The sequence below is a fragment of the Fukomys damarensis genome, unplaced genomic scaffold (assembly GCF_012274545.1).
Source record: "Fukomys damarensis isolate Sample0158 unplaced genomic scaffold, DMR_v1.0_HiC HiC_scaffold_30, whole genome shotgun sequence".
Taxonomy (NCBI): Eukaryota; Metazoa; Chordata; class Mammalia; order Rodentia; family Bathyergidae; genus Fukomys; species Fukomys damarensis.
Genome location: NW_022900942.1, coordinates 22,272,271 through 22,285,865, shown reverse-complemented (window position 1 = coordinate 22,285,865; position 13,595 = coordinate 22,272,271). Strand labels below are relative to the sequence as shown.

Genomic DNA, 13,595 nt, shown 5'->3' with positions numbered 1-13,595 from the left:
CATAGAAAGTTGAAGAATCCATGTGTGAAGAATGTAATCTCCTCATTTGAGTTGAAACTTATGGGACACTCTTCTTTCAGGAGTCATCCTGCCATTACTAATGCATGTATAGGTTAGTGAAAAACACATCACAGAATTTCCTGAACCTTCCTTCTTGGTCAAGGGTGTGTTTTCACCATTGTGCAGTTGCAAATCAACGAAAACATTTTATTTCTTCATTTGTAAAGGTTGTTCTTGTGTCTGTGTACAGGGAAGTGCTGAGTGGAGAAGATTCATCAAGCATCAGATAGTACAATGTGTGCCAATTACCTTACTTCCTTGGTTCTCTCTCAGGCAAAGGTTAAGCTATGTATGTATAGAACAGTCTCAAAACAAGATTAATCCACTTTCTCTTTTACTTTCCACAGACAAAAATATACCAGCAAGTTTTTTTTAATAAATTGGAGAATTAGACTCATATGAATGCATGATGGATAAAATAATCATACTTTCTAATCCTTCAAACACTACCTAGGATACACTTAGTATTCTAGGTTTTTCACCAAACCTAACCTTGTCTTCCCATTGAATTCTCAAGCCTCAATTTCTGATTCCTTCTGGCCTTCTGAATTCATTGCCAAGAAACACCAATATAGATACTTCATTTCCCTAGAATTAGTCTTTTTCTCTTTGACTTATCTGAAATATCGATTGCACTAAGTGGAAGCCCCTTAACATTGTCTTAGTCTAGTCATTTTCCTAGCCATACAACATGAATCCAAGAGACTTGATTCTTTGTTTTCTTCACACTGTCATTTATAGCCATTACTCTTTTGCTGTCTTCAGTTTCCTATTTTAATTTTTAGAAAAGATATCTGCAACAGGGCTAAATTCATGTCTTAAGCCTCTTTGACACTAGGGAAAGGGATAGTAGTGCTATTGAATGGGCTTGGGAGCCTCTGTAGCCCTGCAAACCTGTGCTCATCAGGTTATGACCCCTTGATCCCAGAACCAAGAGCTTTGGAGCTTGACAGATGTCTGTGTCCAGTGCAGAATCATCTGAATGTCTCTGCTTGTGAAGGAAGGCACCCATTAAGGGGATCTGCAGTGGGTGAGGAGTCAGGAGAACCAAACTGTACAAGTGCCAGTCAACCTTCTCTGTAATGCAGCTCCACAGACCCAGACACAGCTTATCTTGCTCTGTGTCACAGAGGTTGAGCCACCAGTTTTACATGGAAGCACCTTCCTCTTTTCCCACGTCTCGGATTTCACTTTCCCCTGCCTACAGCTCTTAGAGGATTTGTGTTGGTCACTACTTTGGGTGACACTTTATCGTTTCTCATGTGCGTTCCCTCTAGGTCAGTGAAGAGAAGAGCTGTTGGGATTTAGGAAGATAAATAATGCAGGGGCTTCTGATCTCCCATGCAGTCAGTTCAGACAATGGGATCCTTCTTAAAATGGCTCCCCTTTACAGCCCCAAAACAAGCTGAGAGCTGACCACAGCTCTTTATCAGCACCAGTTCTTATGTAAGTCCCAGGTTCCTGTTTCTTTATACTGCTTCTCTGCTCTGTGATGGGCCATATAGAAAACAGAGACTCTGCCACTCACAGTCACACCTAGGGGTACTTTCTCTCCTTCACCAAGCAATAGAGCACTCTCAGTCAGGATGCTCTACTTCTATAATTTTTCTTAAAACCACTATTCGCGGTTTTGGCTAGGTACTGACTCTCTCCATGTGCCCTCCCGCAATTTCCTAGGCATCTCAGCCTGACAATGGCCTACACACTTCCTTATGATTCAATCTTCTGGAGCATTAGGGAGATTCTGAGTGTCTCTAATCCACCACATTATTCCTCCCCGATGAATATATTCCTCACTGATCTTTCTTGTGGGATTGGACTGCTGCATTTTGTTAATTTTTGTTTATTTTTCCCCTTGAGTTTACTGGTACTTTTTAGGTATATAGTACAGTTATATTCATCATTAGAATCTTGTACCTTTACATGATTTATCTTGGTTCTGCTTTTTTGCATTAATTGTTTAATAGGGAAAAGCTAAATCAATGACTTATTTGACTAGGTCATTATTTTGTTAATAATATATTTTATATGTTATCTCAATATTTAAAAAATTAACATTTATCACTGTATTTAAAAGTAAGTGCAGGAGTTGAGATTAATTAGTTGGAGGATAGATATGATTTGTTGTTAATTTGAAATAGGGCAAAAAAAATCATGTCAAATTTAGAATATTAAGTATTGAAATACCCTTGTATTTCAACACTGATCATTTAGTCCTCACAAGTGTTTTTTTGCAGGAAAAACAGTGGATTTACATATGTCTGTAGAGAGAGAAACTGAAAGTCTTGTTGAATTCTGTAAGCCTGGGGAAAAATTGAGCTAAGAGAACCTATTTTTTTGCAGCCATCAATTTATTGGAAAAACTCTGCAAACTTTTCCCCCAAAGGGTGACAGAATAATGATATTTAAGGGGAAGAGACTCTGCCAAAGAAGAGGATGCTACTGTTTTCATTTTGTTTGATGAAAAACAGGAAAGGGTGATCACAATGGAAGTCTTCAGATACTCGTGATGAAGTTAGAGACATTGTAACTTCAGTAGCAGCTGCGGCTTCTGTCCCTGTTTCATTAACCTCCACAAAGGACTTGTGCTGGGCCTTAGATACCACTAAACCCGCGTCTCCAGTCATGCCTGAAAAGTCAGCATCACCTGGACTGAAGGCTTTTACCATTCCCATGTTTTGCAATATGTCATTGAGACTGAAACTCTGTTCCACCTTGAACCTCGGTAGACGTAAATTCACCTGTTTTGTGTTCATATTTTGTAGGCTTGCCCACTCCATTAATTTCTCACCAGTAAGTCCATCTTCAAGCTAAAAAAAAAAAAAATGGAAAAAGTGAATCCAACATGATTAACTGTAGAAATATACTGTACTATAAGAATGCACTAAAAATGTGGAAAACTTTATTTTAGATATAAATTTAATACACAGATGATTCAGTTTATGACATACTATTCTTGTGAACAGAAATAGCAGTCCAGAGTTATATTTATTTGATGTTATAGGTACATATTTATATATGTACTAAGTCATTCATTACCTTACATTATTTTGTACAAAATCAACTATATTACTTTTTATGGTACCAACTTATTTTATGTGTCATTTTAAATGCTCTTAATTTTCTAATGCTCCTTAATTATTGCATATTATAGTTATAGTGTATGTTTTATTTTAAGTGTTTTGTTTACCACATTTTTAAGCATTTTCACATTATTATTTCTCACCACCACACATACATTTTTGCCTTTTCCCTATTATCAGGTTGAAATTTAATATACATAACACTATTCAGTTATTGATTAACTGTCAGCATGTATCAGACTCTGTGATAAAATATTTGTAATGAAAAGATAAATCATCATTCCTTGTGTTGAAATTTTCATTACTGTGAAGCGCCTTGCTCTAAAAGCTTTTGCCTTTGTTGTGATGTACGAGACAAACAAAGGACACTAGGCCAAACTCTTAAGTGAAATTAATGAGTCATATGTGTAAATACTGAAGTTTCTCTGGTGTGAAATACTAAAAGTGTAAATAAGGATCAAAATGTATAATTGATACTGTGTAATAGGAAGAAAAGGTCTAAAAGAGCAGAGGAAGTGGGAGGGGTATGGGAAAAGAGAACAGGGAAAAGAAAAAATATGTGAAAAGAAAAACATGGAAACATTGGCTTTGTAAATAGGGAAGTTTGAAGGGGTTGAAGAGAGGGAAGGAGAATGGGGAAAAATAAGAACCAAGATAAATCATGTAAAGGTACAAGATCCCAGTGATGAATGTAACTGTATGTATACCTAAAACGTACCAATAAAGTTAACAAAGACAAAAAAAAAAAAAAGAAAGAAAAAAATGTAGGCCCAAGTTTTACCTGCTGCAGACCATCGACTTCATTTGGCAGCAGCACAACCATGCTCAGAGCCTTGTCTTTGTAAGGTATTTCCACCATCTTGGCCTGCACATCTTCCAGGGAGGCAAAATTGAGATAGATGCTTTGTTTCATCATCTGCACACATTTGCTAGTATCCTGTAATAAAGGAAAGCATCAAACAAACACCAAATTAGACATAACACAAGTTTCTTCAAGTACACTTAACTAAATAAAATTTCAAGAATCAAATGATGGAACAATACTTGGGACACATTTTATTTTTTTTACCTACAATTGCATACTCATCAAATAGGTTTAAATTTAACTTTCTATATAGAGCTATTGTGTATTAAGGAAATAAAATATAGTCAATACCTTGTTCAGCCAGAATTTTCCTTCTACAGTATAGTTTTTATTAAATTTGTTCTCCCATTGCCCTTTGAAATAAACTGCATTCACCAGAACCAGTTTGGTGCCATTGTCAAGACTATTAACAGGAAAGAAGTCCTTGATCTTGTCTGTAGAAGAAAAAATAAAATATCTGTCAAGCATGGTACAGTTCGCTTGTCTGCAAGATACACTGTGACTGAGCATTACTTATTCATGGAAATGACTACTTCAGGGACTTGTAGACCTGTTCACCAAGTGCAGCCCTCTTCATTGTGCCAGCCTCAGAGTTACCTCTGATAGAGGTGACAACACTTGAGCTGGGAAAGAACTTTAAGCTCTTTGTCAACGACTGATTAAAGTCAGTTCACACTGAGTACTATCAACAGATTTCATCTATGCTTTGCATTTATCTTTGTCATTCCTCCTTCTCAGCCTTCCTTTCTAGCATTCCACTTTGGGGGCACTACTCAGAGAAAATACAGCTTGATCATTCTCTAGGACTAGTAGCATGAACTTTATCTTATGAAACCCATAGGTTTTCCTGACAGATATGACTCCTCGGGGTATCTTCTTCATCATTCTCCTGTGCAACTCCCTGCCATAAGCTTGGCCTGTGTGACAGCCAATCAATAAGGTAGGTGACCATGTATGGAGCACCGTTAAGCTATCTGTCAACGATAGAGAAGTTCTTTGTAATAATACTTGTAGAAGGCACAGGTGAAGGCATGGTCCATGTAGTTCCAGTTCACCTGGCATGAAGTGTGGTTTATGTGAAGGCTGTTTGGTTTCCCATTAGTTAAAGGAGCCCTATCCAATGAGATTAAATTCCTGCTAAGGTTGGAATCCTGTTATGGTACATCAAGAGGCTTATGGAGTAGTACGCTTAGATCTGCGTGGGCTTTAGGAAATGAATGGATAATAAAGATTCTTTTCTTTATTCCTCAGTGGGTTAATCCACTGATAAGATCATAATTTAACGGAATTCTTAGTAGGTGATGGATACAAATTGTGGGGCCAGTTGAAAGGAATATCTCATAGAAATGTGACCTATACTGTTTCCTAACCATTACTTTCGACTTTCTCACGCTCTGTGCATCTTAGGTGCCATGAGGTGAGCACTTTTTCTCCACTACAATGTTCTGCCATGGTATTTCTGCCTCACCATACTCCTAAAAACAATACACTGTCTGCATTGAAACTTCTCAAACTGTGAGCCAAAACAAATCATTCCCCACCCCTAAATTGTTTATGTCAGGTACTTTGTCACTGTGATGGAAATTGGCTAATACAGATATCTATCATAAAGCTTGGTTGTAATTTACATTAAAGGATGGGATGTCAAAATGGGCTGAGTAAGGATTGGAATTCACAAGGAAATTGTCACCTTGGGCCATGTGCAAAACATTCTTCAGCTGCTTGTCTATAGAATTGACTTTCTGGGATTCCCTTCCTGGCTCCCCTTACACTTCCCACATTTACTTGGGCCATCTCACCATCTGCAGTGCTCCTCCTCCTCTCTGCAAACCTGTCCTAATACCCCACCTCAGCACCACACCTGCTTTGTCGACACAGGACTGACTCCCAGGTACTTAAGTGTTTCTGTAATGGGTGAACCTTGCATTATCTACCATGTGTTTGTTTTTCCACCCAGGTGTTCATTTTCTTCCGACTTTCTTCTGTTTCATTTTCAAAATCAACAGATTCTGCATCAGTCAGGTAAAAGTTCTTAAGGTCATTCAAATATTCCTTTGGGATATGAAGGAAGAAAGGAACAATTAAGAGTGATTTGTACATTATCAAATTTAACTACTTATGATTGCAGTCAGCTAAGTTCAGACCCTGACCATATCCATTATCTCTTACATGTTTTTGTGTGGGTGCGATATAGGCAGTGTAAAAGGGGAGCCCAGGCCATTGAAAGTCAAAACTGTCTGCCAAAATACAGCAGAGGAAGAGGCTATGGTATGCAAATGTTAAAGCTTTTTACTCTGAAGGAGATGAGTTGCTTCTGAGAATTCTCATCAGCAAATTCAATTTGGTTTATACCTTCCATCTGAGAAATTAAATACTTTGTTACTTCCCATTTTTCTCCTTAGGGATTCTTCCAAGATTGGCCATTCCAGAATTTTCCCATTACCCATAATTTTCTGCTTAAACCATGATCTCTCTCACTGAGTCAGTGCTGGTTCATTATGACATCTTGAGACTGACTCTGGTGCCCCACATCCTTCTTTCTAATAAAATAATCCCTGAACGCTCACGTTCCCCTGCAATAACAGACCAAGAACAGTCTAGTAAGGTACTGTTGGAACTGATACTTTGTGGGGAAATGCAGTCTATGTGAGTCAGGTAAGATCCTGTGATTAGTAAAGGACCAAGATGAAAGTTGTGGAGGGCCAGGTGAAATTTACCGGAAGAAACTGGAAATTCTTTTCTTTGTAGATCTTGTTAGCACTCTTCAGTTCATATGCATCAGTGGGTTTTTTCCACTCAGTCAGAAGCTTTTGAAATTGGAGATGCACACTTCCTGGATTTTCACCCTTCAACATTAAAGAACGCTCATTGCATTAGTATTTAGCTCATTACATACTAAACTCATATGAAATCTATTTGATCATTACCTATTCACTGATAATCACAAAGGTGACTACTTTCTTATTCCATGATATTTGTGATATTTTATCTCATGTAACCTTAATAAATCCACCTTAATATCAGTTTCTTTCAGGAAATTCTTTCTGCCTGATATAAAATACTGTTATGTGTTTTCTGTTTGACTAACTCTTATGTGTTTTCTGTTTTCAGTATGTTGAATTGTCAGTGATTTCAATAGTTAGATTTAAACTTCCTGGCTAGCCTCTATGTTCCCTAGGCAAATAGAATAATTCATTTCCATCAGCCTTCAAAGACACAGTTATGTTGAAATTTAGATATTTTAAATCCATTAAAATCTGAAGTCTTCTGATACCCCTTGGTAGTATCCTTTTCTGACTTCTAAGACACTTTGACTTTGATCTATGGCCCTTTCTGACCTTGCATATAAGAGAGATGGATGCTTATTTCCCACCTAAGTCTGAGGACAGGTAGTCTAAGTTTTATCAAAATGAAATTAGAAAGCTGAGAGAATTACATATCCTCTCCAAAGAGACTAAATTAGAAAAGCCAACTTTTAAATCTAAGCCTATTTGACTTTGGATATTATTTGCTAGCTGAGTTTCGTTAACCTCTTGACTAAGTGTGAGTGAAATGCCCATATACCTGCCAGGAATGATTTTCCAAATATACTTCAACTTCTGCTTATTTCTTTTGGTTCTAGAGTTAATTAAAATTGAATTATTTTAGTAGTAGTATTATGCTTATGATAATTATCATTTAATATTAACTGAAGTTTATTATGAGCTCTTATTTATGACAGCCCAAGCAGTGTTTGTAAATGTTTTCATGAGTTGCTTCATATTCTTTTTTACTCCATTTTACTGGAATGTGGTTACTGTTACTCAGAGCATTTTTATGTTGCTGAACTTCACCTCTGAGGTGCAGAAGGGGAATTTAAACCAGCCTGTTTGGCATCAGACTCACTTCCATTAATACAATGTCAATCCACTCTGATTGGAAGAAAAATGTGAGAATGTTAATTGTGTAAATGAAATGTAAATACACTCTTTGTGTTCTTATCTCATGTTTGGGGTTTTCCAAACTAGTTGCCTTTCTGGAGTTCATGTAAAATTCAAATGTTTAAACTATGGTCCTCTCAGATATCTGAAGCTGTCCTACAGTGAAAGCGCTCAGGTACTCACGTGACTGGTTTGAGTTTTTCCTTTTGACTCCTTTGTGACTTCATTGAAATGCAGGACCTGGAAGAGACAGGGAATGGGGCAAGAAAATCTTCCTCAAAAGATCTGTCCAAATCAGAGAAAAGAATACCAGAGAAGTGCATAGTTTTGGAGCATGCCTATAATCTAGGCACTCTGGGAGACTGCGGCAAAGGGTCACAAGTAGAAGCCCACCCTGCACTCTTTAGCATGTTACAGATATTCTGACTAAAAAAAAATTAAAAGGGAAAGAAACTCAAGAAATGTAGCTCAGTATGAATGGAGTGGTCCAATACCCATCAACAGGGGCAGTCGGGTCCAATACAAAACAGGGGGTGTGGTTCAGAACAAATCCTTAAAAATAGTGAAAACAAACATAAAAAATTAAAGAAAAGGAAAACAACCCCAAATTTCAGAATATGAGTGTGGTCTTTGAAAAACCACAGCCAAGCAGGTTTATCACCATACACTTCAAAGACTGCCCATCCATCCACTCATGGTTGAGGAGAGCTCTGGTGGTGTACCCCTTGGATTCACGTCCAGGCATCCCTATGCCAGTAGTCCTCAAGTGTTAAGCTCCTCTCTCATTGCTGGACAACTGTAGGTCAACTCACATTCCAAATAATATCAGGAACAGGGAAGAACACGGCAAACATTAGGGGAGTGCTTCCTCTGTCCCATAGCTCTGTGGTCACAGTCATAGGAATGCTTGCTCAATATCCTGTCCCACTCATCAGGCCCCCAGATCCACACACACATCTATGCACATGCTAGCCTACAGAAAAGCTATAGTAGCTCTAAATAGAATGGTTCTGACACTCACCTTCTCCATTTCCTGTGCAGTTTTCCCTTTGGCCCCTAAGTAGACCATTGCTAATGCTGCTGTGATGCTGATAGGGGAGTAGAAGACATTGTCTTTTGATTTTCTTAATTCTTGAAAGAGATCAAGAGTGAACTTGGTGTTTGCTTCACTGAGTGAACTCATAGTGACCTTAGTGTTACCTGCAACTCTTAGAAAACATGAGATTCATGTCAATATAACCTTACTGGTTGACACCACTCTGCAATTAAAGCTCCATGAAGAAAATGAAGTATCTTGTTTCTTGGATGCCACTGATTATGGTTTGTATTAGCATTACTTTTCAAGCCTCTCATAACAAAATATCCACAAAAAAACTATTTTAAAATTATTTTATGCAAGAAATAATAGAACATCTTTATCTTTCCTTTTTCACTGGCTGTACAGGTAGAAAGGTACAATAACTTTGTAACAAATGCAAGAGGAAGATCCCTGTGGATCATGTCCAGGCAGCTCTCAATAGACATCTCTGACTTTTCTGTCAAGCGTGTATGGCTGGTAGGCACTCTGTCTAAGGGCTCATAAGGATGTATTTCTTAGAAATAAATTTTATTTGTCATTGAGTTTATTGGTACATTTTAGGCATACAGTACAGTTACATTCATCATTGGGATCTTATACCTTTACAAGACAGGTCTTGGTTCTCTTTTTTTCCCCTTATCCCTGCCCTTCCTTCACCCCCTACTCCCTTTCCTATTTACAAATACTTTATTTCCATTTTTTCATTTTCTTATTTTTTTCTTTTCTCTTATAGAAATAATTTTTTTAGCTAAAGGAGAAAGGTGGTATCTTAATTTTCCTTGTCACAATAACTATAATGCAATCACTTTAATGCCCAAATAAAAATACAACATTCTTATGATTCTCAAAAGCAACTCATATCATTAAACAACAATAACTGGAAGGACTTACCTTTGTTCCTTGGGGAAGTGAATGTGAGCAGGTAGCCTGCGAGTCTCTGTGTTATTAATGCTAAGATACTGAATATATACCTCTCCTCTTGCCTCTGTTGTGTCATTTTTCTTGGTATTTCAAGTAAAGCAACTTTGAATTTCTCAATCAGGTTACTCCTCCTCATTCTGAGCATGCAAATTTAGGGATAGGCAATGTTAAGATATTGCCAATATACTTCCTTTCGCCATAGAAACAAAATTTCAATCATCAGTCATTGGTAATCTTTGACTGAAATGGAGGGCACATTGTACTTTCTTAGCACTCCTGAACATGAGTATAAAGTTGAAATTCTATTGCAAAAGAAAAGAGTGGCTGAAGTGGGACAGTGTAGCTACACAGAACAGGCTGTCAAAACCACAGGCTGTCAGCTCAACATAGCTACACAGAAGAATATGTCAAAACCACAGGCTGTCAGCTTTGGCTGTTTGCTAAGATGTAGAGGCCATTTGCCTTTTACTTCTTAAAAGGGCCCAATTCAGTAAGCTAATCCTACCTCTGGTTTCGTCTGTCCCTACAGAAAGCTTATATTTACTGTGCTTCAATTCAGAAAGTGTTTGTAATCATCCCATATAACCAGGGAAATAGCTAATTCTAATCCAAAAACACCCTGAGGATGCATCTCAGCAAACTCAGGAGAAAGTGCTTGCTTGATATCTTCAATGCTCTGCTCTTGCCAGTGGTCGTCCCTATAGATTCTCAACTCCCTGGAGCTGTCTCAGATGTTTTCTACAGGTTAAGGTGAGCAAGAAAGTTTTGAACTTGCTGCCTTGACATGTTGGAAATGAGAAGAGCTGTTGAATAAGCAGGAGACATTTTGAATCATGGCCTTTTGAAAAGCAAGAAAATTACTCATTTGAGATGTCAGGATAACAACATTTTGGTGCCAACTCATAATTTACTACACTGGCTTCTGACTCCTGGACTGGATGCCAGGGTAAAATGCATGTAAGACATAATGGAAGGAGGTGGTGTGTTGTTTTAATTGTCATTCTTAAATCTACTTTTTCTGTAGTGTTCTTCTCTGCATGTGCACAGTGTCACTCTAGGCAGGCTAATATTAATAACTACTGTTTGATGGAGCTGGGGTATATATACTCATACATCTTACAAAACTCATTGAATTAGATTCATTTGAGCTGGTGACATAGCTGAGTGGTAGAGTACTTGCTTTGCATGTGTTTGACCTGTGTTCCAATCCCAGTACCACACAAACAAAAACAATAGGAAGTAGGCACATTTACTGCCCTCATTTCACACTGATGCAAAGAATGGTTATGCACTACTTTACTTAGCAAGTCAATTATAAAGGTGAGATTCTAAGGAAGAGATTCTAAGTGAGAAACCTAAATGTTTATGTGCTGTCTCAATACATAAAACAGGGTTCTGGTTTGGTTTGATATGAAATATTCTCTCCTGCTTAAATGATCAGACCATTTTCTTTTAGAATTTCAAAATACAAAGCATTACCCCAAAATACGGGAGTCACAAGTGAAATATTTCGCTCTAGACTTGCCCTCAATGTGGTCACACAGGAACCTGGGGAGAAGCCTGGGTCTGTGGACAACCCAAAAACATTTAGGAGCAAGTCTTATGGGAAAATGTTTGGGGATGGATACAGGATGATTTCCTCTTAGTACAGAGGTTAGAGGGAAAATACAATCTTGCTTAATCTCATCAGTCAGCTCTGTGTCACTGTATTGAAATATTCCAAGTGAACCACTTGAGAAATGAAGGGAGGTTTATTGGAGCTCATGGTTCTGAGGGGTCAAGCTAAGATGAGGCCTCATTTGTTTTCCATTTTAGTGGAGGTGTGACATCAGAATGGGAGAGGTGTTGGAGGAAACTGCCTACATTACAAGCCAGGAAGCAGACTTGGGGTCCCATAATTTCCTCCAGTACACTCCTCTAATTACTTAAGGACTTTCTGTAATGCTGTGTATGTTAAAGGTCCTGAGCATCCCTCAGTATGACCATCAGAGGGACAAAGCTTTCATAGAAGGGCCTTTGGGGACAGTTCACAACAAACTCTATAAACAACCCCTGTTTTCTCAAAATGCTCTATCAAGGAGGTACTTAAGAGAAATGAGAAACTTCGAGGGGGAAAGCGATGGGTTAAAAATAGTGTTTTCCTCGGTACAGTGTGCATCCTGAGGATGTGTGTGGGAAAGAGAGAGGCATATAACTCAAGATGTCCTGATCTTCAGGTATGGGGCCAGCTTATTCTCTGGATTAGTAACACTTTGTATATGTATCCATTTTCCTGAAAGTGACATGATTTCATTGTTTCTTTTAGCTAAATAATATGTTCCATTATATAAGGGAATAATAGTATTGCTTTATATTTATATATGCCACATTTCTACATCAATCCTTCTGTTGAAGGGAATCTAGGCTATTTGTGCAGGTGGACTTTTGTGAATTGTGCTACTATATACACAGTTATGCATGTATAACTGGGTAACATTCACATATGTATATGTACATTACATTTTATTGATCCATAATCTATTGCAGGAGATCTAAGATGTTTGAACTGGGTTAAAAAACTTGGGTTTTACCAACTGTGTCAAATTTAATGTTTTCTATTACATACTCAGGAATGCTATGGAAGGATCAAGTAGTCCTTCTATTTTTAGTTTTTGAGGAGTCTCCATACTAAGTTGCATAGTGATTCAATTGCTTACTTTCTTTTTTTTTTAACCAACTGCAGGAGGGTGTAGGAAAGGTTCAATTTGGCTCACAGTTTTAAAGATCCCATTCCATTATTCAATGACTGTTGGTTTTGACCAGTGAAGAGGCAGCACATTTTGGCAGGCAGCACCATCTTGGGAACCTGAAATTAAATTGGAAATTAAGCTCCAGTCTCCTGTTCAGTGTACCTAGAGAGCCTGAGAGAAAAAATAATAGACAGATCTAAGAGAGACAAAAAGTGCCGATCCAGGGCAATGAATGCTGGGGCAACCAACAAAGCTGCAGGAGAGTCCATACCACTGTTTTTTAATAGTAGTCAGTGGGGGTAAAGGTGAGCTACATGCAACAGTGGGACTACTAGTGAGGATGTACAATGAAGCAGTTTCTTTTTTTTTTTTTTATTGAGTTTATTGGTACATTTAGGGATACAGTACAGTTACATTCAAACAGATCTAAGAGAGAAAAAGTGCCGATCCAGGGCAATGAATGCTGGGGCAACCAACAAAGCTGCAGGAGAGTCCATACCACTGTTTTTTAATAGTAGTCAGTGGGGGTAAAGGTGAGCTACATGCAACAGTGGGACTACTAGTGAGGATGTACAATGAAGCAGTTTCTTTTTTTTTTTTTTATTGAGTTTATTGGTACATTTAGGGATACAGTACAGTTACATTCATTGTTGGGATCATGTACCTTTACATGGCAAGTCTTGATTCTCATTTTTTTCCCCTTACCTCTGCCCTCCCTTCACCCCCTCCTCCCCTCCCCATCTACAAACACTTTATTTTCATCTTTTCATTCTCTCACATTTTTTTCTTTTCCCTTTTTGTTCTTCCCCTACGTATCACACCTTCCCTACACCTTTAGCTCCTTTCCTCCCATTTCTAAATGTCAGTAATCTTATTAGAATCTTATGCATTGTTGCAGAATATTCACACCAGGGAAACTATTTGGTATTTACACATGTG

General features: G+C 38.0%; 1 protein-coding gene across 1 annotated transcript; it reads right to left on the bottom strand.

Moving 5' to 3' along the window:
* Positions 1-2,425: 2,425 nt before the first annotated feature.
* On the bottom strand, positions 2,426-9,964 carry Serpinb3 (serpin family B member 3). Its single transcript, XM_010644883.2, has 8 exons — positions 9,898-9,964; positions 8,950-9,136; positions 8,112-8,168; positions 6,726-6,854; positions 5,943-6,060; positions 4,300-4,442; positions 3,925-4,080; positions 2,426-2,870 (listed from the first exon to the last, which is right to left on the bottom strand). The coding sequence occupies exons 2-8, from the start codon at positions 9,109-9,111 to the stop codon at positions 2,466-2,468; spliced, it is 1,170 nt and encodes a 389-aa protein (XP_010643185.1). The 5' UTR covers positions 9,112-9,136; positions 9,898-9,964; the 3' UTR covers positions 2,426-2,465.
* Positions 9,965-13,595: the final 3,631 nt, after the last annotated feature.

Bases quoted from the DNA above. Each gene is read 5' to 3' on its own strand.
- Serpinb3 (XM_010644883.2), bottom strand. From the start codon at position 9,111: ATGAGTTCACTCAGTGAAGCAAACACCAAGTTCACTCTTGATCTCTTT. The intron at 6,855-8,111 runs GTGAGTACCTGA...TTAATGTTGAAG, and splicing joins GAAAAACTCAAACCAGTCAC to GGTGAAAATCCAGGAAGTGT. The intron at 4,081-4,299 runs GTATTGACTATA...CCTTTATTACAG, and splicing joins GAAAATTCTGGCTGAACAAG to GATACTAGCAAATGTGTGCA.